Raw genomic sequence first — 27,913 nt, forward strand, 5'->3', positions numbered from 1 at the left:
GCCCACGTGTGTGAGTAGGCTATGTGTTTCAACCCTTTCGTAGGATCCAGTATCCGGTTCCGGATCCGGCAGGATCTTAGCAGTGGATCCGGTATGCGGCAGGGTGCTGAAAATCAGGATCCGGTGCATCTCTAATTTAAAGGAATTCTCTTTGAACTGTACTGCATTCAAAGGTGGTATCACAGAAGTCTTCTGTCCATTGGGTTTGACAGGGAGAGAAATGAGGTTAGTCCATGTTTATGGTGAATATGTGGGCTTGTTTGAAAGTTAAGTCGTGCCTGACTTTAACTAAATATACTCTAGACCTGAAATGTGACGTATTTTGGACTGATCCCTCAACCATACCTCAACATCAACCATACCTCCCCATCTGGGACACTGATGTTCAGATCAGACTGTTGTCCCCAAAAATGCCACTATTTAAATCCCAGAATACATTGCTTTCAGTAAGCCACTATTCAGCCAGGGGATTTCAGACAAGCCTTGTGAAGATCCAATGTCTTTTTCCAGTTTCTGAAAGAACATCACCATACCCATACACATGGTGCGCTGAATTTCAGAAGAAAGCATCCAAAAAAATGTCCAAATGTCTCCACCCAGTCTAAAATACATTGTTACTGGCCAGTCAGGTGATTTAAGACAAGCTGTGTGAGACATCATGTGGTATGGTCACAGTATGCTTGTAAGTTTGTTTATGAAGAGTGTAAGTGATGGAGGTAAGACACAACGCTGGGCAAATAAAATTGGATGAAGTTATGAGTATGTGATGAAAACGGTGTTCATAAAAGTAACCTATTGGACCGCCATAGGCACCGCACATGGTGTGCGCTTACTAACGCTGAAGGAAAGATGTAGGTTTGGACAAGGCTAGTCCAGAAACATGACCATTTCAAAGTTCGGAATGCATTAAAAAAAGACAAAAAAAGGCTTAAAGTAAAAAAACGCCTTCATAAAATTCTGCCTATGTAGCCAGAATCTAATAAAGGCTTTTTCAAACTTTAGTAAGGAGTGCCTCAAAAGTTGTTTTTTTTTAATGGCTGTTTGGACACTCAAGTTTTTTTTTTTTTTTGATGAGCAACAATTTTTTACTAAACTTGGATGAGGGACCCAGTGAAGCATTCCCTACTCTCACACTTTTTTGGGTGCAGAACGCATGACTTTGAGCGATGGCAGGTGATTTGGACCAAGCCTGGCGAGGATCAGGTAAGGCACCAGATGACCTTGAAGGCGGTGAGGATCAGGTAAGGCACCAGATGACCTTGAAGGCGGTGAGGATCAGGTAAGGCACCAGATGACTGTGAAGGCGGTGAGGATCAGGTAAGGCACCAGATGACTGTGAAGGCGGTGAGGATCAGGTAAGGCACCAGATGACTGTGAAGGTGGTGAGGATCAGGATCAGGTAAGGCACCAGATGACTGTGAAGGTGGTGAGGATCAGGATCAGGTAAGGCACCAGATGACTGTGAAGGCGGCGACGATGCCGTTGAGGATGGCCACGCTGTAGCCCATGTGGAATGAGTGTCCCGTTAGCCTCCTGCAAAACACCAAAAAACACACACACATGCACGCACGCACGCGCGCACACACACACACAAACACACAACACGATGAGTGGATAGCAGCACATACTCACAATTTAACTACTAATGCAAATATCATACAATTTAAATATTTTTGGGCTTTTTCAACTTTATTAGGACAGGGTAGTGAAGAGTAGGACAGGAAATGAGTGGGAGAGAGATGGGGAGGGGTCAGCAGAATTGAACCCGGGGCATGGAATTTAGAGTGTCAGCCCTCGTCAGCTTCCAGCAAAGACAAACACAGGATGCCACAATACAGTGAATACAGTAGATGACAAATAGTTATCACATTTACCTTAATCTTCATATACCTTAATGTATTGATATTGTCGAAAATATTTGTGGGCTTTTTTTTGTCTTTAGGATAATGTAAAAGAAGACATGGGCAATGTGGCTCGTATAAAGATGTACAGTAACACTTAACTTGACACCGGTGTCATAAGCATGTCATTACAGTGTCATAATAGTGTCATGACACAGTCATACATAAGTCATAAACATTATGTCCATGTCATAACCATTTTATGACTGTTGGCCTTAAATGACATTCGGTTATGGCAAAGACAACCTGTCTTTACCATAACCGAATGTCACTTACAGTAAGGTCAACAGTCAAAAAATGTTTATGGACATCATGATTATGACATGCATAACTGTGCCATGACACTATTATGACACTGTAATGACATGCTTATGACACCAGAGTCAAGTACAGTGTTACCAGATGTACTGTATTAGTGCGCGGTGCCACAGTAGCCTTGCATGGTTACCACCAGACTAAATCACAAGTGAGATGTAGTTTGAGGACCACCAACGTATTTTCTCACAGGGCAAGTGTGGTTCACGATTTGCCCATGGCCATTTATTTGGCGTTATTAATGTATTTAGCGTATACGTAGTAGCTCATATCCAATCGTGTCAGTTGTACTCAAACTACAAGCTTCCATTTGTCGAGTAACATAAGTCATCATCTTTCCACCCCTCCCCGCTCTCGGATTGGCTCCCTGCCTCAGGCTAGGAATTTGGGAGGAGCATCCATGCAGTCTTTCAGATCTAACGATCCTGGAAAGCAGAATGAGATTTCCCGGAATAGCTAAGTGTAGTTTTGGTCTTCGGCCACCACAGGTTGAAAGTTGAATTGTTCTCCCCACAGAAATCTCCACCCCTTCAAACTTTGTTTTTGCAGTTTTCCATGAAGGGCAGCAAAGCGAATTCAGAAGCATCTTCAACCTTGCCATAATGTGATATACTAAAGCAATTTTGCAAACATTATTGCAATGTTGAAAAAGAAAACGTTATATTGCCTAAACTGTGCTTCCCCTGTGCACGGTAAAAAAGGTTAGCTCAACAAACCCACAGGCCTCGCGTTCAATGCTTTGGCCATGCAAAGGCTCTTTATCTCCACTCCTGTTGTGATTCCCTATGTGGATTTCCCAGGCTAACAGGCCTGGAAGATACAGTAGGAGAAGAGAGACAGCAGTAAGAGTTAGAAGTAACTCAACACTGAGCAGCTTTCCTTTTGGAAGCTTTATGTGAGATGGCACACTCCTCGTAATGGTTTTGTGCAGTCCTAGTCCTTGAGGGAAAGCAAAGGAAGTTCAAGAGCACTTCAAAACACAACTTTCCATGTTTTCATGATTTCTTTTCTTCTGGTCTTGGCCTTGGCCCGCTGCCTGCCCTCCCTCTTCAGAGAACAACTGTGTATTCAGGATTTCTTTTTAAAAAATAATTAAAAAAATAAATCACACGTTCAGTAAAAACAGCTGCTCCAAGCTCAGCTACCACACAACCGCACAACTGACAATGGGAAAAACATTTATTAGGAGAAGCGACACTTATAGGAAGCGTGTCTGTGCAGAACTTGGCAATAGAGGAATCCCATTGTGGCAAATATATCAGTCGTTATCCACTACTTCCACTAAAAACCGTGCTCTACTTTGTGACACAGAAGTCATCACACTGCCAATAGACATACTATCCAGCTCCTCTAAACTTTTAGTTTAAGCAAGTTAACTTTTAAGTGAAAAGATTTTTCACCGCAATGTCTCACCACCCGGCTAATGACACACTTGCATACACAATCTTCCTTCTTATTACATTACATTGCATTTTATTTATTTACCATACCATGCTGCCAGTGGCAACCAAAGCAAACTATGAAAGAAACCTTCTACAGGCAAGGATGCCAGTAAGTTTAATGAAAGTGAAGTGAAAGCCCAACTGGGAAACTCTAGGTCCCAATGTCATTGTGACACAGCACTCCACAGCACACAAGTGTTCACTGCACACTGCACACAACGAAATTGCATTTATGCTTCACCCGTGCAAGGGGGCAGCCCAGAAATGGCGGCCCAAGGGAGGAGTGCGGCGGGATGGTAACATGCTCAGGGTACCTCAGTCATGGAGGAGGATGGGGGAGAGCACTGGTTAATTACTCCCCCCACCTACCTGGCAGGTCGGGAGTCGAACCGGCAACCTTTGGGATACAAGTCTGACACTCTAACCGCTTACCCATGACTGGCAGTCAAGCAGTGGAATAGTTACAGTAGGTTACTCGAGCAGACAGTATCTCCTCGTGATCATGCAGCCAATGTACTGATATAGATACAATAACATTTTCCGAACATTCAGCACAGTAGGGAACCAAGACTGCACACAAAATTCAGTTCCAATAAATCTCCTTGTCCTTCCAATACAACATACTGTAGCTGGCAGCCTGTTGTCAGGGTGGGATAAGCAAAATCATACTGTACACTGTGACAGTGTGTGAATAACAAAGAAAGTGCCGTTTCTGAAGTGCATCACTGCTGGGCCTCTGTTGTTACTAGCGTTGGCCTCAAATGACGATATCAGATTACAATATGCAGAAATCCCACTAAAGTGTCTTGAGGCTGCATGTCCTTCCTCAGCTCAATTTGCTGGCACAGCAGCAAGATTACATCAAAGAGGCACGGCGCCAATTCTAATGAAACTTGACAGGGGTGAGGTATGACAGAAGGATGAGTGCAGTAAATTATGAACCAGGTCCAAATCAAGGGGCAGATCCCCCGTCACAATTTTCCCATTCGAAGGGTAGATTTACATTTTTCCATTTTGCAACAGGATATCTGGCCTTGGCAGAGGACTTATGTCTTTCAGAAAGCCTTTCTAGCTTTTTTCCTTCATCTTTTTTCCCCCCCTTAAATGCTCCCAGGAGAGGGCGTCATTTATGACTGGCTGTAACTGAAATTCCAGAACTCAAGGGTAGAATCTTGCAAAATGCCCTTTAAGCTTCTGTTCGGACAGACTGTGGTGAAAACAAAAACGGTGCGGTGCTGTGTGGTGTGGTGTGGGGCGATGACACCACTGTGTGCAGTTCAGATAAAGAACGTCTCAGTGCAGGGCCTGACCCTTGCTGACAGTGGCAGCTCGGGGGAACGTTGGGATTTAGGAGGACATGCTGCAGCTGGGTAATATGATCAGTGTTTCTTATCAGCAAAATGCTTGTGAAACTGCGTGGTCTTGGACCTCCTGTGCCTCGTAAATTGAAATGGCAGTCCTTCAAATTCACAAATGGCACCTGGCTCAACTAGAACATTGGCTTCGTCAAGGCTGGTCTTTGAAAAGAAACACCTCTCACTTACACGAGCAGAATGAAAAAGGTGTCACTACTTCATTACTACACAAAATCATTTACCAATTCACAAAGGGAAGGGGGGAAACAACACGAATTTGCTCCTGAACAATTGCTCCTGATGGCAGGGTGGGTACCCTGCATGGAAGCCACTGTCACTGGTGTGTGAATGTGAGTGTTAATGAATGGGTGAATGTGAGGCATACAATGTGATGCGCTCTGAGGGCTCGAAGGAGTGGAAAGGCCGTATATAAATGCAGTCCATTTACCATAGCCCTTCAGATGAGACACGACACCCAACACCACCCATCCAAAACTCCTACAATACATCTCTTTCTTCCACTCACCGTGTCTGCCCTCCTCTCTCGCTTTCCCTCTCTATCTCTCTCCCTCTCTCTCTGCCCATGTGTGCACTCTGCACCCCCCAACCAAACCCCCTCAGCTCTGTCACTCGCCATTTCTCAATCTCTCTCTCTCTCTCTCTCTCTGCTCTATTGTCAACGAGGACCTAGTATGTTCACAGTGGTTACTGTAAACTGTTTTGTTTTTCTCTGCATTTATTTTTCTTTATTTTGATTTGTTGTCTTTAATCGTCGTTTATACATTAAGAGTGTAATATGATCTGTTTGTACAAATTGTTTTAATAAAGTATCCTTAAAATTCTCTCTCCCTCTCTCTCTGCACTCACCCCCCCCCCAACCAAACCTCCTCAGCTCTCTCTCTCTCTCTCTCTCTCTCTCTCTCTCTCTCTCTCTCTCTCTCTCTCTCTCTCTCTCTCTCTCCTCTCTCTCTCTCTCCTCTCTCTCTCTCTCTCTCTCTCTCTCTCTCTCTCTCTCTCTCTCTCTCTCTCTCTCTCTCTCTCGGCCAGGACTCGCTGAGCTGTGGCTGGCATCACAGTGTGCTCCAATTCTCTATGGCCATCAAGCCATCAGACAAACACTGCCGGGGGGGACCCAAATGGACAGAACAAGGGGGAGGGGGAGAGAGAGAGAGAGAGAGAGAGAGAGAGAGAGAGAGAGAGAGAGAGAGAGAGAGAGAGAGAGAGAGAGAGAGAGAGAGAGAGAGAGAGAGAGAAAGGTAGAGAGAGAGAGAGAGAGAGAAAGGGAGAGAGAGAGAGAGACAGACAGAGAGAGAGGGAGAGAGAGAGAGAGGGAGAGAGAAAGGGAGGGATGTGTGGCAACACATATCGATTCCCATGCCGGACTATACCACTTTCGGCTCCACCATCACAGAAAGCATGCACACATGCAAAGCACAAACAGCAATGCACATGTTCATGTACACTCTCACGCTTACACACACAGACATTCACATATGAGAATGGATATACACACACACACACAAACACACACCCTGACTGATAGACTGCACATGTCTGTGTCACGTGTGCACCGGCACACTCATCACACACACACACACAAGCTATGAGTGTTGTCTGCGGCTATAGTCTGCACGAGTGAGGTGTTTAAAGAACAGCAGCAGGGTCAGACTGTTTTTTTTAGTAGCAGACATCAGGTGTTACATTCACAGCTCTTGAATTAATTAAATACATGAATTGATAATTGCTTACTGCAATGGACATGCCTTTTATGAACAAAGCTGAAATGAACATTACATTATTACATTATATTTCACTTAGCTGACGCTTTCATTTATTCAAAGCGACTTACAACTATTATTTTTTCAGGGTATTGGTTACAGTCCCTGGAGCAATGTGGGGTTAGGTGCCTTGCTCAAGGGCACTTCAGCCATGGATGGAGATGTAGAGGTCAGGTGGGATTCGAACCGGCAACCCCTAGATTGAAAGACCAACTCTCTAACCACTAGGCCACGGCTGCCCACAGAGTTTGCGCTGCGAACATGCTTTTAAGATAGTACAGCCAAAACAAACAGAAAACACTGATTCTTGAGAAAGTGGTTAAAACAGGTTGTAATGTTGAAAGAAAAAACCTAAGTAAATTACAAAACAATATAGTATTTCCTCGTAGACTAATGTCTTGGCTTTTCAGAAATGCACAAGGCCAATCTCCCCATTTTGTATTTTTTTTTCAGAAATCAGGTTATTCACAGATCATACCTTGTTTTTTGTCAACACCGTCAGACACAATTAAAAGCAATTAAAATTGTATTGATTTGGTTGCACATGTATCTGGAGTTTTTAAGTGATTACGTATATTCTTTGGTTAACACATATGCCTTTGAAAGATGAAAATTCACTTTTGTTCTATTTTAATACTGTTCCATGTGTCTTTGAAATATGTACCGTCATACAATTCTTACTTAATGTCTAAATAGAACAAACATTTTTTTGTTATTTCAAAAATATTCGTGTAGGCTTAAAGCGATGGTTCGGAGTAGAATCACCCTAATGCCATTTGAACCGTGACACCCATCCACCTTTACACCCGAAGTGTTTTCTGCCGCAGACTTACATCAACAGAGTTGCCGTGTTATTCGATGTTTATTCCGGTTAGCTTGACTCAAGCGCATATGGATACTGGGCACCGTCTCCAAACTTTCCCCACAAAAATAACATGTCATTACACCAAACTTCTGCCGTAGCACAAATATGGTCTGTACTCACGAAACGAAGCATTTGGAAGTTTGGAAATAGTCCAGGAGTTTAGTATTATCAACACAAGCTGAATAGCTTCTCTGCTGCTAAAGCTGTGCCAACGTTACTTCCGTCATATGAGACAAGCCCGTAAAAGTCTTCAACAAACTTCCAGACAAGAGTGTTAAAAAAGTTTTCACTGAATTGTGATTAAGGCTTATATTTTCAAGGCAATACTTAAAAGATATTTCAAATCTTACCTACTATCAATTAGACAAGGATTTTCGTTATCAATACTGATGCTGAATTCACTTTTCATTGTGCATATTATGAGCTTCGTTGAGGACTCTTACATGCTTGTCTTAGATGACGGAAGTAACGTTGGCGCAGCTTTAGCAGCAGAGAAGCTATTCGGCTTGTGTTGATAATAATAAACTCCTGGACTATTTCCAAACTTCCAAATGCTTCGTTTCGTGAGTACAGACCATATTTGTGCTACTGCAGAAGTTTGGTGTCATGACATGTTATTTTTGTGGGGAAAGTTTGGAGACGGTGCCCAGTATCCATATGCGCTTGAGTCAAGCTAACCGGAATAAACATCGAATAACACGGCAACTCTGTTGATGTAAGCCTGCGGCAGAAAACACTTCGGGTGTAAAGGTGGATGGGTGTCACGGTTCAAATGGCATTAGGGTGATTCTACTCCGAACCATCGCTTTAAGAACTGAGGGTGGTGACAGTAATATGAGGGCAGTGAAAGTGGCCTGATTATTACCTACATTTAGCAAAATAAGTAGCATTCTCAAGTCAATGGCATCTTGCATAAACACTATATTTTTGTGTGTGCACAGTATGTTTGTGCGTGTGTTTTTTCTTCATTAGTTAGATTCTCTAGGAAGTAGGTCACTGATTCTTGAAAATGTGGCAAAAACAGGTTTTAATTTGTTCAAGTCCAAAATATAGAGGTGTATTATCATAGACAAAGGTCTTGGCTGTGCAGCAAATGTATTGGCAAGCTCCCCATGTTTTACATTTTTCATAAAATAGGCTCTTTCTTGGTTTTGTCAACAGTGCCATACAGAATTAGAAGTAAAGTAATACGTTTACTGTATTAAAGTGAATTACTTCAACAATTAAACATAATTGTAGATACTTACTGTAAGCATATTGTTAAAACACGTGTTTTTTTGTGAACTCCATCAGAGGTCACCACCGTCAGGTTTTGTGACAAAAAACCCTCCAAATGCACCTCAGTGGAGGCTAGAGTATAAGTTTGGATCACAATTATTCCTAACATGTCTGGCAATGTTTCATTAACCAGCACAATTTAGTAAAATATGGAACAAAATGATGAGAGGAACACAATCTGACGGTGGTGACATCTGACAGTGTGAGACAAAAAACACTCTTTATATATCATGCATTGTTTGTTCTTATTAGCCATTTCATTTTTGCTCTGTTTCTTAAGTGCCTCATACCGCTTCTGAAAAAGTATATACTGTATTAGGGTGGTCGTTTAAGGGCGTAACGCAAAAAAAAAAGGTTTCAAATTCCTGAAAAAAATGATGGATAAAAATTGGAAAAAAATAGAAAAAAATAAAGCACTTAGTGGTCTGTGGAATTTCACCTTATTTTTTGCCATTTTTGGGAATATGGGTCTTGCATCAACACATTGCATAGGCATGTCACATCGCAGGAAAATGGAGTCACACCACAGGGAATTCACTGCATTATGGCCATTTTAATCCTTTTGTATACATGACTGACATCTGAGCTCATGCTAACTTGATAATGATATTGTGTTCAATCTTAATATGTGTTTTCATTCATAAAAAAAAACTTTTTTTCCTCCTATAAGAGCAGTCACACCACAGGACACCATAAAATGAACCTAAGCATTGCGTGACAGAAAGATTGCAATATGAAGACATATTAAGAGGTTAAGAGTCACCTTAAACTTCCACAGCACTCTCCAATAACTGAGGTACTGACTGGTTAGGAGCCAGTCTTTAAGACCCTTGTAGTTGACCTTGCAGCTGCCCATTCACAAACATTGACATACATGTCACCCCACAGGACGCAATTTGTGTTATGAAATTGAACTTGTAGTTAATATTACTGTCTTGAGTTTTTTTTCACATTCACATATCTTAATATAAAGTTAATATTTATGCAATCATGCCAAATGCTTCATACATTATTCAAATGTTGTTGGTTAATTTATATATATATCATATTCCAGGTTTCATTAATGTTACAGTCACACCGCAGGATATTTGACATATAAACCTTTACATAAATCTTAACAAAAATGTTTCTTCTCATCTAAGACTAATATGAAACATAATGTACCACATCTTCTTTCATTGACATATGTTTTTTAAAGGAAAAATAACAGTTTTGTAGGTTTTTAACCAATGTTACGAAAAAACAAGGCGTCACGTCTCCCACCCATTAACTAACATTAATGCAATATAATACTATTAAAACCCCAGACGGTGACAGTACCAGTGTCTAAACAAAATAACAAATTGAGGAGAAAATCAGGAATGACAATGACCTTTTGCATACCTGATTTTATTGTCTTTAAAAAAAATCTGACGGTGGTGACGAATATGCTGGACACATTTTGAGCAATCAGAAAATAATAGTAAATATTGGCTTACACGCGCTATGTGCATATCTGTGGAACCACTTCAATATGTCCGTCCACATCATGGTGATATTTTTCAATTCCATAGGTGGTTTTTGTATTGTAAGTCAATTGGGATGATGATGTCTGCCCTTGGGACAGGCGTTTTTACAGGGTGTGGGCAGGTTTATAGCCATGAAAAGTAATCAAATTACACTTAAATATTTCAAACAACTGTACATTTGTGTAACAGACCCCTTGGTCATTACCTGGATCCATTTTGTTCATGAAAATGTAGTTTATAACAGAATTTATATATTTATAACAGAATTAGCACTTTACTGCTGGGACTTCTTTTTGCCAAATTCCCAAGAATCAGTGAAAAAAAACACATTTACATTACAGTTGATTCATACATGGGTTGCATTAGCTGTGGCTGTACCACCCAGCTGTCTTTTCATTAACATGCTTTATGTCCTTGCATTTGTATCAATCGTTTTGTTACCGACAGTCTTTTATGCATAAATTGTATGTGATTTTAATTTCTTTGCTTGTAAACATCTAGCCTGCCTATTTTGGACACCACATGGAAATGAGCATTTATGCTATGATCTGGCGCATTTACATATATGTTTGTATGTATATGTTCATGAATGTGCAATGTCCTGAAAAATAAAAGTAAAGCAAGTAAGTAAGGAAGTAGTATATCAGCTACTAAAAGCATTCAATGGCCCAGTAGCAACAGCAGCAGACACTGGAGGCAGACTCTCTGGGGAAATATCCAGACAATCATCACTGCCATCATACCACACCACTACACCATAGCTCCTACTGCTTTTTATAGCTGAAGATGAGCCAAAAGGACAACAACAATACACAAATAAAAACAACGCAAAACAACCAGCTGCAAGGGAATGAGAGTGAGGAGGTGAGGAAGTTTCAAACCCTGCGTGTTACGTGTAAAAATGAACGGATATGAACGTTAACCCATTTTAGCCTGACCTTTGGTGCCTGGCGCAACATACTGTATGTGCTGCATTCAGGCTCTTGAGATTTGAGGGGTTTTTTAAATTAAAAATGTGGGTATGTTGGGGCTGAATGAACACATTCTAATGCAAAATGAGGGTCCTAGCTTTTAAATACAACTTATTTCATGTTTTTATGTCCTTGAGAGGCTGAAATATTTAGGTTTTAATAGGCAGAGGGCAGATTTTCCCCAAAATGTCTTAGGCATTCAGCAAGCATTTTTTGCAGGTACCTTAGGGTTAAATGAACATTGAATGAACACAACTAGACACCTCCGCCTTCTGGTGGACAGGACACACATGTACCACGAACTAACAAACCAACAAACACACAACAAACTTCTACGATCACATAACCTCCTTGGCGGAAATAATGATAGTTACGCTTTAAAGCCATGTTCCTTTGTCATCATTTTTGAATAACTCTAAAATCTAATAATTCAACAGAAAAGGGCGCACCTTCCATCCCTTTTTTTGTGTACGTTTCGGCGTGAGCCTTTTCCAGTGTGCAACCACTTAAGGAACTTAAGTAGCCCTGAGTGAAGCCTGCTACCTGCTATAATTGACTTTGAATAACTCACCTAGCCATGCCATTTCGTGTCTACTCATGATGTATAGCTGTTGAGATTGGGAACAGTTCATGATCCCCCCGCCCCTCTCATGGCCAACACATTTATATTGATTTTAAAATTCCCCGTTAAGCAGCAGCAATTCATGTTTTCATTGACTGAACAGCACTGAGGTAACTTGTCCACTAACGAGCATGTGTGAGTGAGTAACCATTCATCAACCATCCGCCAGGGCTGCTGCACTGACCCCGGAACAGTGAAGGAGTGGCACATGTGTCAACGGGTCAGTCATGTGTAGGAAAACTCCAGCAGGCTGGAGAACAGAGTGCACTGACCGCACCTCTTGACCTGTGATTGTATTGTGTGTGTCTGTTTTCACTGTGGGCGGAGGACTGGATGGGATCGGATGAGAGGGGAAGAGAACAGAGCAGAGCAGAGGGAGGGGAAGGGAACAGGACATGCTCTGGGGGTGTGGGAGGAGAGTAAAAGATGTCTGTCTGGCCCTGACACACACACACACACACACGGGCGCACACACACACACACACACACACACACACACACACACACACACACACACACACACACACACACACACACACACAGTCACATAGATACGCACACACACACACACGACTATATTTAAAGTAGATTCACACACGCACGCACACGCACACACACACACACACAGAACTGTATTTAAAGTGGATGGCATGCACGGACGCACGCACACACAACTGTATTTAAAGTTGATACACTGGCACGCACACATGCACGCACGCACGCACACACAGACGCAGAGAGAACTGTATCTAAAGTAGATTCAGTGGCACACAAATGGAGGCCTTTCATAGAATGACACAGTTATACCTGCAAATTCTGTCACAGACACACATATTGAAAATAGATCCAGTGGCACACAAATGGAAGGGCACACAAACAGGGCCATATTTTTTATAGAAGGATACGTACATTTATACACACCATGTTCACGTGCGAGCGCGCGCACACATGCACACGCACACACGCACACACACCTGTATTGAAGGTACGTATCCAGTGCGAGACATGGGGGCATTTTTTTTATATAGAAGGATACATTACATACACACTGTGCTCACATAGTGTACATGCACACTCAGTCACAGACACACACAAAACACTGGGACAGACACACACACAGGGACAGGGACGCAGGCACACGGTGTCAGGGCCTTCACATAAAGTACAGAATTTATCTTGCTTGGTTTGTAGTTCTCATTTCTGCAAGGCTTGTGGGCGAAACTGCCAGCTGAATAAATGGCTTTCATTAGAGCTTAAAGGTCTGACCATTTACAAAATGTGAGTGTGTCTGAGAGCGAGAGAGGGGGAGAGAGAGAGAGAGAGAGAGAGAGAGAGAGAGAGAGAGAGAGAGAGAGAGAGAGAGAGAGAGAGAGAGAGAGAGAGAGAGAGAGAGGGAGAAAGAGAGAGTTTAAGGGACAGCGACAGAGAGAGAGGGAGGGGGCGATAGAGAGAAAGACAACGTGAGGGAGAGAGAGAGAAATGTGAGGCAGGCTTCTCAATAAAGACACTCACTATCCACTGATGGGCCTTAAAAACAGTGGGTTTCCGTGGAAACACAGTTGTAATAGACCACGTCCAATGGGCTCCCTTTATCGCCGGCGCTTTCCCGTCGGCATGCCGCTCGCTCAGCATAAGCGGAGCAATAAAACTATGCAAACACGACCGCCGATTCTCAGGGGAAGGCAAGGCAGGGCCAGGCAAATTCATTTGTATAGCGCATTTCATGCACTGAGGCAGTTCCATGTGGTCCACCAACAATAAGCACAACATGAAAAGCAGAGGAATTGAAGTATGATAAAATGAAGTATAATAAAACAAGAGGGATAAATGTGGGGAGTAAGTTAAACTATTTCAAATAAAGCAGAGAGGAAAAGCTACATCTCAAGTTAAAAGCCAGGAACCGTCTACTGTATAAAAGTGTTTTTTTTTCTTTCTTAGATATTCTTAGATATTTTTATTATCGACTTTATTGATGATAGGATAGTATGAGAGATGGACAGGAAGTGAAGGGGGAGAGAGACGGGGAGCGGTCTGCAAATGACCCGGGCTGGGAATCGAACCCCGGTCGTCTGGATGGAAGAAGAGTGCCCTACTGGTTGGCCACGGCAGGGCCGAAAGTGTTTTTTTAAACCAGTGGTCTTAAGCATTTACAAGCAGCACACAACAGGGTTAGTGTGAAGCAGAGTGCGTGGTTGGTCGATATAGTCTATATCCATCCCTAAAACTGGCCCGAAACACATTCAGTGAACTGAGACTGTGTGAGTAGTGGAGAGAGAGAGAGAGAGAGAGAGAGAGAGAGAGAGAGAGAGAGAGAGAGAGAGAGAGAGAGAGGGAGAGAGAGAGAGAGAGAGAGAGAGAGAGAGAGAGAGAGAGAGAGAGAGAGAGAGAGAGAGAGAGAGAGAGAGAGACAGACAGACAGACAGACAGACAGATTGAGAAATGGTAAGTGACAGAGCTGAGGTTTGGTTGGTTGGTGTTGTGGGGCGAGTGCACACATGGGCAGAGAGAGAGAAAAGGACAGACATGGTGAGAGAGTGGAAGAAAGATGTACTGTAGGAGACAGAGAGTGAAAGAGAGAGAGAGAGAGAGAGAGAGAGAGAGAGAGAGAGAGAGAGTGAGTGAGTGAGTGAGTGAGTGAGTGAGTGAGTGAGTGAGTGAGTGAAGTGTAGTGAGTTGCACAGAGCGGTGAGGATAGTGCTGGTGGATGTGGCGTGGCGTGCAGGGGGTAATTGTGGTTTGTTCACTGGTGTGGCTCCAGCGTGAAGCTGCCAGCCAAACACAAACTTTCAACACTCGACTGATCCTGCCTTTCCCCAAACTACCTCACCAGCTGCGTCGATGAACAGAAAGAGGCAAAGAAAAGGAGGGAAGAAAAACTACTACACCCCCCCTTCCTCTCTTTGTCTCTCTCTCTGTCTGTCTGTCTGTCTGTCTGTCTGTCTGTCTGTCTCCCTACCTCTGTTGTGCAAGCGCACATCAAACACAGAACTTTTTTTTTCAAAAATGTCTTTTTAGACTTCATGATGGACAGGACATTATGAGAGGTAGACAGGAAGCGAATGGGGAGAGATGGGGAGGGGTCGGCAAAAGACCCGGACCAGCCGCATGGCAGGCGAGTGCCCTACCGGATGCCCACGGCAGGGCTACAAACACAGAACTTGTTGTTGAGCCAGTAAAAAGGAAGGAAACAATAACAGTAATCTCCCACAGTAGTCTCTGTGACTTCCTGTCTCTCTGGTGGAAGAAGTTGCTTCTGCATATAAATGATCAGTACTGACGACAGCTCTCAGAGACCTTTCCCTTCAGTCCTCACTGGGCGCATTCAGGCCTCCTGAGAACCGTGCCAACTGCCATCATCCTCATGGATGCACACTCTGACCTGCACACAGAGTGCATAGAAGCTAGAGGCATGGCAAGCTCAGAGATCTTTACCCTCAAACCACCGAAGCCTCTCATAAAAGCACCAACACCCCCCCTCCTCAGAAGCTAGAGGTACGGCAAGCTCAGAGGTCTTTACCCTTAAACCACCGAAGCCTCTCATAAAAGAACCACTCAGTCATGTTCTTTGCCGACAACCTCAGTTTACCCTTAGCTATACTCTACAGCCACATGGTCAGGACAAAGGTCTTTGCCTTCAACCCCAAGAACAGAAACCCCTCCGATACAGCAGGCTTTAGGAGGCACCAATTAACCATTAATTAATTTCAACATTCTCATCTTAACTGCAGCCTCAAAATAGGCTACGTGCGGCTCATGCCAATATACCACTGCAATGCACTACAATGCATTCAAGTCAAGTCAGCATTTATTGTCAGTTTCTTCATATGCACAGGTCATACAAGAAAATGGAAATTATGTTTTCCCTCTATACCATGAAGGATATAGACATACACAAGACTGACATTTACAGACTGACATCAAAGTGCAAGACAGGAAAAGTGACCAATAACAGTAATTCCTGCCAGACAACCCTACAGAACCCCTGGCAGTAACTTGAGAGCTGAACCCTGCTGTGCCACTGAAGAGCAGTCACGGCCAGGTCCTAATCATCATCATCATCATCATCATCATCATCATCGTAGATACCACAGGGGATCTGAGCCGCAAGGGCCGCACAGCACAGCATATTGGGTGCATGCAAAGTACAGGACAGAGGAGTGGGGGCACGCAGAGTGCAATAGGGGCTAGAGGCATGCGTACAGCCACACTTCTTTTGGGGAGAACAGTAGAGAGTCAGTAGAGGAAGAATGGAGGAATACAACCAGGGAGTAAAGAGGAGGATGAGTAGAGCAGAACTGTGGGGTGTATAGAGGAGTTAGGGTTGTGCAATATATCGAATTAATTTTGTGATATCAATATTGCTGAAAAGTGTAGGTCTGCACACTGCCGATAAGCTCCAAAAATAAACTTTATTATTTAAAATGCAACGTTTCGATCACACTGGATCTTCATCAGGCATGATGAAGATCCAGTGTGATCGAAACGTTGCATTTTAAATAATAAAGTTTATTTTTGGAGCTTATCGGCAGTGTGCAGACCTACCTTTTTCAACTATCTGATTTTTTTGTCTGGCACCTGCAACAAGTGTTTTTGGATGTGCGCACCCTACCCAAAACTATATCAATATTGCTGTCAAACAATATCACATTTCATAATATCGTGTGGAAAAAATATTTTTGTTATTTGTCTATGCTGCCAAAAGGTACCTCACGCCAAGTTAGGGCTGCACGATTATGGAAAAAATTACAATCACGACTATTTGGGTCAAAATCACAATCACGATTATTAATCACGATTATTGATTGTTTTCCCACATTTTCTTTTAAATTAAAAGAAAATGAAATATAACCAAGAATTAATTATATACCGGATGAATAAAATAAAAGTATATTGTAATAATTATGTAAGAGGCAATAGCATGAAACTTAGGTAGACAGATCTCTGGCCAGAAACATCAGCCTGTCAGTATGTTCTGGCTTCAAGGACATTCGAAGGCAATTCACTATTGTCACGATTAAATGTCGATTTCGATATCACGATTAAATCATGATTTTCGATTATTTTCGATTAATTGTGCAGCCTTACGCTAAGTGCAATGCATTCCCCTCAACTTGATTTTTTGCGAGCACAGAGCAGACTTGCTACTCAACACTCATGCAGAACAGTGGCCCTCCAGTCACACTGCTGAAGGGAGGGAAGATTGTGAATTATTTAGCGCCTATCATCTAAACAAAAAAAACATGATATCAATATTGACTGAAATTATCGTGATATTGATTCTTCTCATAATCGAGCAGCCCAATAGAGGGAACAGGGGGCACGCACAGTGCAACAAGGGCTAGAGGGCATGGCGCAGGTGAAGAGAAAAGGAGGAGTGGATGAGGAGAGGAGTGGAGAAAATGAGCATAGAGAAAAGTACTAGAGTCCAAGGAGTACAGGAGAAGAGCAGTGGAGCACAAAAGAGACAAGGTGAAAGACAAAGCAGAGGGATGGAGAAACGGATCAGAGAGAACAGGAGTACTGGGGTGCATTTCTCGAAAGCATAGCTGTTAGCAGTTAGCAACTTGGGTAGTTGCCAAAGGGAAATTGCATTGCAAACGATAAAGTAGCTAATGAAGTTAGTAACTATGGTTTAGAGAAATGCGCCCCAGGAGAGGTGCAGGGGAGCACAGAAGACACAAGTAGAGCGGTAGAGCAATGGAACAGAGGGGAGTACAGCGGAGAGAAGCACAGAGGAGTAGTACAGGAGGCGAGAGGTGCAGCAGTGGCACACACAGGAGTGTTGAAGGAATGTAAGGGCCAGCGGCGTGCAGTGCCACGGCTAAAGGTTGTGACCATGTCAGGCCGATTGGGGCACAGCACAGCACGGCTGAGAAGACTCTTGCTCTTTTCCTTCCCTTTTTGCCATTGTTCTCTCTCTCTCTCGTAACTTTTTTTCTTCTCTGTACATTGCTCTCCCCTGTCTGCCTCCCATTACCTCGCTTATATAATTGCTCGTTTCCCTCTTTCTCTCCATTACTTTCTTTCGGTTTTACTTCCTCTACTTTCTGTTTGCTTTGTCTAAAGCAATTTCCTCCCAATTTGCCAGTCCTCTTGTCCTCTTTTTAAATTTCCCCCCTTTCAAAGTCTCCCTTTCATTCTGAGGCAACTTGGCACGGCATAGCTACTGTAATGTCTGTAGCCTACTGTAAAAAAAAATCTGTGAAATTGAAGAAGCTTTTCTTGCTACAAGCATGCAGTTGTGTACGTATGTGTCAAAACTAAATAACTAGAAATGCACTCAGAGAGTGTAGACCTCCGCCAATGAAGCTGTTTGATAGAACATTTGACTATGTTACACCCTATTTTTTTTTCCAAGCTAGAAACTGGAATGTCAAAATTCGCCATATCCCGCAATAGGGAATATTTTTTTTTTAAAATCTTGGATCTGGACCATGTTCAGGATCACCACCACCAAAATGTAATCACCTGTTCCTCTTGTCATTTTCAACAACTCCACAAAGTTTCATCCAAATCTGTTCATAACTTTTTGAGTTATCCTGCTGACAAACAAACAGACAGGCAGACAACGCGACCGAAAACATAACCTCCTTGGTGGAGCTAACAACGTATAGTATACACAGGATTCCAGACAGCCGGCCTCAACTGTCATTATCAGTCATGCTGAGGACACAAGTTTCATGAGGCTCTGTGTTATCATCAGTTCTGCCACAAACAGCCAGAATAACTGCTCGGTCAGATAAACAGCCGGAAGGAAGCAGTCCTCTTAAAGGCACAGGAGGCTCATTGACGTTTTTTAGAAACAGACGTCAGGTGGTACAACCACAACTGATGCCACTCTTGTATAAATGTAAGAAATAAATTAATATTTGGTAATTAATATAAGCAATGAATTATTTTCTTGGGTTTTTTTTTTTTTTTTTTTAGATAATCCCAGGCGAAGGATACCCACCTTGCAGACAGCACCCACTATGTCACTAGTATCGTTTTGTCAAACACAAACTAGTTTGATCTAGGGTTGTCGTATCGGATCGGATGGATCGGATCGGCTGCCGATATTGGCAAAAAATGCGGATCGGTATCGGATCGGCATGCAGGGAAAAATCCGATCCAGAATTCCGATCCATTTTCTTGTTTTGTGTTTATTAATATCTGAAAAAACAGATCAGTTTCTCATTAAAAACCATTGTGTATTACTCAAATTCACCTAATTCAGTTGGCTAGTTGTTACTAAGAGTAAAAACCCTTTTCAACATGACTGTGACAACAAAGTAAGTAGGCTAAATAACTTTCAACTTACGTAAATACTCCGATAGGCCGGTATCCGTATCGGCCGGTATCGGAATCGGATCGGAGGTTAAATAAAGTATCTGTATCGGATCGGAAGGAAGTGCAAAAACCTGGATCGGGACATCTCTAGTTTGCTCTTCTCACGGTTCCGGGCTATCTAAAGGTCATTCATTTAGAAATTTCTGACACCAAGATATTTTCCAGAGCCATTTTCACTTTCCAATTTCATGACCAGCATTGTGAACATGTATTTGTCTAAGATGTGTCCTTGAGTGTCTTTTTGAAGATGGTTTAATGGCTGTTTTTTTGCAGTTTCTAGTACTATTATCATCCCTCAGCTTTGCAACTCCACACATCATAGAATCTTGTAAGATGGAATAAACTGGTTTTGCAGACAGACCTGCCATCATTCAAAGACGTGTGTGAGTGTGTGTGTGTGTGTGTGTGTGTGAGAGAGAGAGAGAGTGTGAGAGCGAGAGAGAGAGAGCGAGAGAGAGAGAGAGAGTGTGAGAGCGAGAGAGAGAGAGAGAGATATGAATGATGGCTTCGTGTACTGCTTAGGATGGGGGCGCCATGAATGATGGCATAGTGTACTGTTTAGGATGAGGGCGCCAGACTGATGGGGCTACATGAGGACCAGAGGGAGAGATGATGGATGAGGAGGAAGTCAAATTGGCAAAATGATGACAGTACTGTAAGTAAGCACACACACACACTGTCAGGGGTAGAAGAGGAGTGTGAGTGTGTGTGCGTGCGTGTGCGTGTGCGTGTGTGTGTGTGTGTGTATGTGTGCGCATACAGGAAGTTGAATACAAACATTTACCAGACATTTGGCAAATAAAAATTGTGAAAGTCAACAATAAATTGCCATTTTATCTGTATCTAAAAAAATCCACCTGCCACTTTCATAATTTTTCAAATTAGTCATTCAGACTGTGTATTGGGGTTAGATTTGAAAACTAATAGGCATGGTTCGAACGCTGTGTAAAGAAAAAGAAGACAGTCATGTAAAAAACAACCTACGCAGCTGCAGCTGAGCTTAACATCTCTGCACTTGGACCACACGCCAAATTACACTGTACTGCCACAAAAGACAAATAAACATCTACTCTGTTTACATTTCATCCTCGGTTGTAAAGCCAACCGAGCAGCAGAAACCCAAGTAAGCTGATTACTGTTGGCCATGTGTGTCCACTACTATGTCTTGTATGACAGCACGTGTACCTAATGCACCTGAACTGCACTCAGAAAGCCAAGAAAGCCCACACACTACTGTATACGGACTCAAATGAAAGCTTGCTACAAGACTAACCAGCTTGAGGCACTGTAAAGCAGGGTTACATTGCTTTGACATTAATGCTTGACAACAAACACCTACCACCTTGACTAGTTCCTCTGAAAAGATAAAAGATTATGTTATCTGAATGCAATTCATAAAGTTACTTTACAGGAAACATTTATATTTTTTTTCTTTTGGGGGAGTTGTGTATTCCATATGAAACTGCACAACATGGCCTTTCCAATAGTGATCATGTGTCTCCGATATAGGCTAATCCTCCAGCCACCTTGACTAGCAAATCTTCTGAGCAAAATGCTGCACAGGCTTTTCTTACAACTTTCACCAAATTCACCTTCACTACTGGACTATTCTCAGAGAATAATTACCATTTATTTTGCATTTTTCATATCACGTAGGTGTATGTCTAGAGATCGGTTCGATGGAACTCTTTTTTTGTGATCTTTGATATCAGTACACTACAATGTAAAACAGATGGATGATGAGACTTCAAAAGTGTAGACACCAAAGTGATTTTGTGTTCAACTGATTTAAATGGAGGGAAAACTGGACCTATCCAAAGGTCACAGGCCTATCCTGTGGTGCCCGCCGACTTGCCTGTCTGAAAGTCGATACAAATCCAAATAGGTCTACTGAGGTCAGATTATCGTATGGCAAGTTTTTTTTCCCCCTTCAGACTTTTCTTTTGTTTATTCGCCTACAAACGTTTCGGGCAGAGCACTTCCTCAGCGTGTAATTTACTCATTTACTCATCTACCATATGTTTTATCTGGGATTCAGCACCCGGTTAAGAACTATGTTAATAATTAGGCGACAGTGTGAGCGCGTCTCCTCCACTTTACAAGTTTTTTTCCTACACAATGTTTGTTCTGGTGTGTCAGCCAGAAGTCGTAAGTGGCAATCTCTGACAGCGGTCCGCGAAAGAGAGAGCCACCATTGGCCTATTAATGACTCATTTAAAGGAACAGTCCACCTCATTGCAGGAAATATAGTCCTATTATAGTCATTATAGTCATATTAAGCATAGCAATGGAAGTCTATTGCTACCAAATAAAACCTCATCAAATATACTTTTAACACCACTCGAAACGCCTATTCAATTCCCTCCAGTGATCACTTGTGGCTTGACATAGGCCTACATATTTTTCTCCTCTAAAGCATGAAACTGCAAAATGCCATTTCTGATCATTTCCAACTTATTTTTTGAGCATCATTCATTGTGCATGTGCAAATCCGATTATCTCTCTCCTGCGTTTTGAGAGAACCAAGGTGATGGCAAACGCAGAGACGAGGGCAGGGCCAGGCGGTGCAGATGCAGGGCCGGATTAATACACAGGCTAGATATGGTTGCAGCCTAGTGCCCCCCCATCTGCTTGGGGGGCCCTGATTGCCCAAAAGCACAAACAAAAATGCAGAATTTTGATAAGATATTGAAAAATGCATCTCTTGTGACAAGTATAACTTTAAATCTTGTTAATACTTCAAAGTATGACACTGTCTATGAAAATTTGCCATGAAATTTCCCCTCTGTGGTTGCCCCAGAGCAACCTGTAGCCTAAGGGCCCCGGGTATTCTTAATCCGGCCCTGTGCAGGCGTGACATGTGTAGTATGGGCCCAAAGAACACCATCACCACCTCCAGTCTACACACACACAGCCAGGCCCCAGCAGGCCAATTTCAAGACGGAGCTTTGCCTGTTCTTTCGTGTCTGCCCGTCTGCTCACAGGATGAAAACCAATTACGGCGAAATTGCTTTTCTGTTCTCCACTGGGCCAAAGCATGTCCACGGGACTGACGCGGATCACAGAGATGAGGAGGAGGAGGAGGAGGGTACCTTTTGCCAAGCATGTCAGAATGTGGGGATAAAAAAGGAATAAAATGGAAAAAAGAAAAAAAATGGACAGACTCATTCTGGTCCGGACATGCTACACCACCACTCACAGCTCGTGGTTGAAATGAGGGGCTAAAATGCCTGGATAAGCATGGCAAGGCAAGACGAGAGGTGAAAGCTTGTTTTGCTCTTTCATTTTTGCCTCTTTTTTCTTCGTCTTCCTCCCTCGCTCCCCCTCTGGGCTACCCCTTTCCCAGATGCCCCATGACATGGTGCAGGGGAGGATCTAGCCCTTTTGGGGCCCTAGGCGAAATATAAACATGGGGCCCTCAAAAGACATTGTATAGACATACAATTCTGTGTTTTAGTGCTATTTTAGTGTTTGTCTCATATATATATGACTGGTGTCTGGTATGACAGTTGGGGCCCCTATGGAGGGCAGGTTTGGTCCGGGCCCTAGGCAATTGCCTAGATTTGCCTAATGGAAAGTCTGCCTCTGACATGGTGCTAAGCCACCTTGCACAGTGAGTCACAGGCAGGACAGGGCTTCCGTCACAGTGTGATGCGTTATGGCAGACCCATTGCACAGCTTACACGATAGGACTCGCTAACACTTTAGAGTAGCGGTTCCTAAAAAGCTTTATAAACACTTGGTAAATAATCAACCAATTATAGACAAAACATTTACAAATGTTTGTGAAATGAGAAAGAAACAGTGGGAGCATTCCAATATGCGGACTTGCGTCCTCCACTTGTGCTTGTGACCTCGAACCAATGAGTAATACGTTGTGATGACATCACAGAAAACAGCATTGGCTTTCAATATCTCGCAATAGCTCGATTCTAATGTCATTTTCTCATTTGCAATTGGGATGGTGAATGAAGAACAATCTCCAAAAAGTTGACGTAGCTATGCCAACAGTGGGGAAACTTTATTGTTTTCTTCATGGAGGTGGGGCATCAGCAAAATGCGAGGCCACAAGCACAAGTGGAGGACGGGAGTCCGCATATTGGAATGCACCCTATGTTAACACAGCAGACACAACACAGCAGTCCTCAAAGTTTGTCCTCCAAAGAGCAACAGTGATGAAACGACTGACTAGAGAACTGTACAGCAGGCCAACACACTTACAAACTATTCCAGCAGAAGATGAGAGCAGCTGTAGGTTGGTTGTTATTACTAATTTACAAACATTAGCCCTTATTTGTTTGCTATGTGGCCGACCCGGGTTCGACTCCCTCCCCGGGCCCTTTGCCAACCCTTCCCCATCTCTATCTGCCAACTCACGCCCTGTCATTACCTTCACTATCCTGCCAAATAAAGGCAATAAAAAGCACAAAAAAGTTAAAAAAATGGTTGCTTGTTTTTTTGTGCAAACATTAGTACATGTTTTTGTTCATAATTAGTTCAGAAGTTAATGTTCTAAAGTCTTAACAAAGCTTTATAAGGCACCGCTATTCTCCCCAATGTGTCTCATCACTGAATTCTGCTTAAAAAATAAACGTTAATACATGGACTCTAATCAGAGAATTTTTCGATGGTATACATATCTTGAGTGCTAGGAGATAAAGAGTCTTTGCATGGCCAAAGGATGAAACGAAAGCCTTGCAGTTTTTTTTTGTATAATTGACCTTTGGACCTTTAATTGACCTTGGGTGGAAAGGTAATGACGCACATTATTTCACCAATGGAAGCTTGTAGTTTGTTAGAATACATCTGACACGATTGGCTATGTGGGCTGCGTAGGCCTATATGCCAAATTATACATTCCTAACGTCAAACAAATGGCCATGGGCAACCGTACCCAGACTTTTTATATCTCAATTGTGATATACTGTAGTCTGGTGGTGACCAGGCAAACATTTAGCACTGCTTTAAAGGTGCTCTGTGTAATATTTATATCAGTTTATTTCCAGAATTCATGCTGCCCATTCACAAATGTTATACTTTCCACAAATACTTGCCACCACCATCAAATCCCAATTATTCATAATAACTTGAAAAATTGCACTTTTCATACATGAAAAGTGGGATCTTCTCCATGCTCAGCCATTTTGAAATTCCAGAAATAAACCTTTTTAGCTGCAAAACATACCGTACTTTGGTCATAGTAGTAAATATTAGTTTATTATTTAGTAAATATTCATGAAAGGATTACACTTGCCAATAGGCAGCACAGTTTCACTGAGCAGCATAATTGAAATACCTACTCTGGCAGGCCCGGATTAAGGTGGGTCTGGGCCCCGGGGCAAGGAGATTGCAAGGGGCCCCCCTCCCCCCTTCCAGTGGCTCAGGGGCCCTTTGATAGCCGTCCCCCGTGGCCCAGGGGCCCTCTGATTGCCGTCCTCCGTGGCCTAGGGGCCCTCTGGTTGCTGTACGACATGGCCCAGGGGCCCTCTGGTTCCTATGTCCTGTGGCCGAGGGCCCTCTGACTGCTGTCACTCCCCCCAGCCCATTTCAGTTAACCCTTATAGACTAAAGAAGTACAACTAAAGAAGATCCTAGAATAGAGGGCTCTATCGCAATCAGCATTGACATCGGTATCTGGATTGTTGTTGGGGCCCCCCCTGGGCCCCCTGGATCCATGGGCCCTGGGGCGCCAGCCCCACTCGCCCGGTCGGTAATACGGCCCTGTACTCTGGTCACCATCCTACACAGACAGCGTACCTTGAAGTACAACTACTGCACACATGGACCTTAGTATACCAAATTGGCAATAAAACATGACTTGACTTGACTTGACCAACAGCTCACCTTAGTCCGGTTGCAGAAGGGGGAGAGCGAATGGCAGGGTCGTAGGAGTCAAAGTAGGTCATTGTCCAGGAGAAACTGCAACAGGCCACTCCAGCTAAGGAGGAAATGATCAACATACTCCAAAACCCTGAAAACATAAACAAAAAAAGGCTTGGCATAATATTTGTACACATCTGAACTTGAGTACATACATGAAAGCACATGACAGTCCCTATTAACAAGCAAAAAGACAAGTCTATATATACAGTACAGGCCAAAAGTGTGGACTCACCTTCTCATTTATGCATTCTCTTTATTTTCTTAGATGTTCCGTGTGTATTTTCATGGAGGGCATCAAAACTGCATGAACACATGTAGAATTATGTGCTCACCAAAACTATCATTATAGCTGTTGTCCAACAGCAATGTCAGCTGTCTAACCACCTGACGTCAACACGGCACAACTGATGGCCCCACACATTTCAATAAACTTATTTTTGTCTATTTTCAAGTAAAAATGTCCAGTCAATCATGTCAATTTTAATTGAACGTTAAAGTCCTCCAATAACTCACTAGAATTGTAGAACTAGAGTTTTGAGACCTAAAACCTAGTTTTAAACACTTGCCAATACAAGCATTTTACACCTTGAGTCACAGCCAGTTACTTGGAGAGGTCAATCATGTGTTGGAGGGAATCTGTGGCACGGTTTTTCACTCTTACTTTTTGTACCACTGTTTCACCTAGATAACCAGCTATGCTTGACCAAATGATCCATTATCAGATCAAGAAAATATTTCTTGCATTGCCTATATACTTGACTGACTGTGTACTTTTACTCGGAAATAGACAGAAAAATAAGCTTGCTGAAACGTGTGGGGCCCTCAGGTTTGCTGTGTTGACGTCACTGTTTGGCATTTTTTTTTATATTTTTCTAATAATTGTTTTTATTTTTTAAATATTTTAATTTGTTTGTTAAGCACATAGGCCTACATCCGTTCATGCAGTTTGATGCCCTACCTGAAAATGTACTATGTTCTGTACATATCCACACAAATAAAGATAATTAATTCAATTAGAAGGTGAGTCCACACTTTTGGCCTGTACTGTATATAGGGTGTGTGTGTGTGTGTGTGTGTGTGTGTGTGTGTGTGTGTGTGTGTGTGTGTGTGTGTGTGTGTGTGTGTGTGTGTGTGTGTGTGTGTGTATATTATATTTATATATTTTTTTCAACAAAAAAAAAGCTTAGAATAAAGGGTAATACTTTACTTCACGGGACCGTCATAAGCATGACATGACAGTGTCATAATAACAGTGTAAAAAGTGTCATGAAAATGTGGCATTGTTTGGTCTGTCTTTAACTGGTCTGTCTTTACCATAGCCGAATGTGACTTATTAACAACAGCCACAAAAATGTTTATGATATGTTTATGACACCATCATGTCATGCGGATGACGCCGACATCAAGTCAGTTTTAGTACAAAGTTTTTGTCTTGCCAGAATGTCTACAATAAAGATAACTTCATTTAGGCCTACACTGTTTTATGTTTTTTTGCACAACATGCAGCCCTGCACTTTCCACATGAGAAAGCTGGTGGGACTTGCCCCATTTCACTTACCCAATAATTTCACTTCTGTTCCGTCTTCTTTCATTATTTTTTCCGTTTTAAGCTCTGCAAAGTACAAAAAACATTTTGTTTAACAGTTCCTTCATTGCATTCCAAGTTGTACAATGTAATACGGTATGACTTGTAATAAATGCGCCACTATACAGTGCTGCTAGTTTCTCTTACCTTTTAAGATGATATAGACAAATGCAAAAACTAATGCAATAGCAGACGCGACGATGACGCATAGAAGTATAGCTAGTATTCGGGCAGTCCAGTGTTGTTCACAACACTGGTTTTGCTGTCCGCCTGGCTTTGTATTTATTGGGACTCCTTGATGCGATGTTTCATGAAAAGAAGCTGTTTGAAAGTTAGTTCCATCTACTTCGCGTAGTTCTATGCCGGAGTCCTTTGGCGACTCTTGCGTAAAAGTTAGCCTCCGCGCTAAAGGCTCCGTTGCCAACCTGACACCATCAGTGGTCGCGGCGTTATCAACTCGGGGCATCGCTAAATTCTGCCGAGTACAAGTTGACAACCTGGATCGTAAAGTGTACAGCTTAAAAATGTTCGGCGGTCACGATTGCCAAATGCCACCATTGGCGACAGCTAGCTCGTTGCCTAATGCTAGCGCTACCTGAGGTTTCTGGATGCCATCCAAACGCACCTCCAAAATTGTTTCAGTATTTGTTAGACAAAAACACAACACAACAGCTGCAAAGACGTTTACGTGTAAGTGACATTTCCGCATGCCTAGAATTCAACCAATTGTGGAAACTTTCCATGTGCGTAAAAAAATAAGCCCCGAGGCTGTTGTAAGGTTTGTTCAAACTTTTTAAAACACCGCGGCTTCAGCTTCCGCGTCCGACGGGAAACACCGCCCGTTGAACTTCTCACCAATCGCAATCACAGGTCTTTTGTGAGTTTATGAGGTGACAAGCAATTCTTTGGATCTGGTACCTGTCTGTCAAAGAATAAGACACGGGGGCTGTGAACTCTGCTTGAACTATCTGACATCGCACCTAAGGGTGTCAGCCCTTGCTGTTTGATTCGGGGTGGGGTTTGTGGAAGTATAAGTCTCGTTACAAATGTAATTACACCACCACTGTTCCAGCCATATGAT

General features: G+C 42.7%; 1 protein-coding gene across 1 annotated transcript; it reads right to left on the minus strand.

Annotated features, from left to right (window-relative positions):
- On the minus strand, positions 1-27,629 carry arl6ip6 (ADP-ribosylation factor-like 6 interacting protein 6). The gene is made up of 4 exons (XM_063217956.1): positions 26,980-27,629; positions 26,806-26,859; positions 25,209-25,335; positions 1-1,533 (listed from the first exon to the last, which is right to left on the minus strand). The coding sequence occupies exons 1-4, from the start codon at positions 27,296-27,298 to the stop codon at positions 1,440-1,442; spliced, it is 594 nt and encodes a 197-aa protein (XP_063074026.1). The 5' UTR covers positions 27,299-27,629; the 3' UTR covers positions 1-1,439.
- Positions 27,630-27,913: the final 284 nt, after the last annotated feature.

This window comes from Engraulis encrasicolus, chromosome 15, assembly GCF_034702125.1.
Source record: "Engraulis encrasicolus isolate BLACKSEA-1 chromosome 15, IST_EnEncr_1.0, whole genome shotgun sequence".
Classification (NCBI taxonomy): domain Eukaryota; kingdom Metazoa; phylum Chordata; class Actinopteri; order Clupeiformes; family Engraulidae; genus Engraulis; species Engraulis encrasicolus.

Bases quoted from the DNA above. Each gene is read 5' to 3' on its own strand.
- arl6ip6 (XM_063217956.1), bottom strand. From the start codon at position 27,298: ATGCCCCGAGTTGATAACGCCGCGACCACTGATGGTGTCAGGTTGGCA. The intron at 26,860-26,979 runs GTAAGAGAAACT...TGTACTTTGCAG, and splicing joins TGTCTATATCATCTTAAAAG to AGCTTAAAACGGAAAAAATA. The intron at 1,534-25,208 runs GTGAGCTGTTGG...GGTGTTTTGCAG, and splicing joins CCTTCTGCAACCGGACTAAG to GAGGCTAACGGGACACTCAT.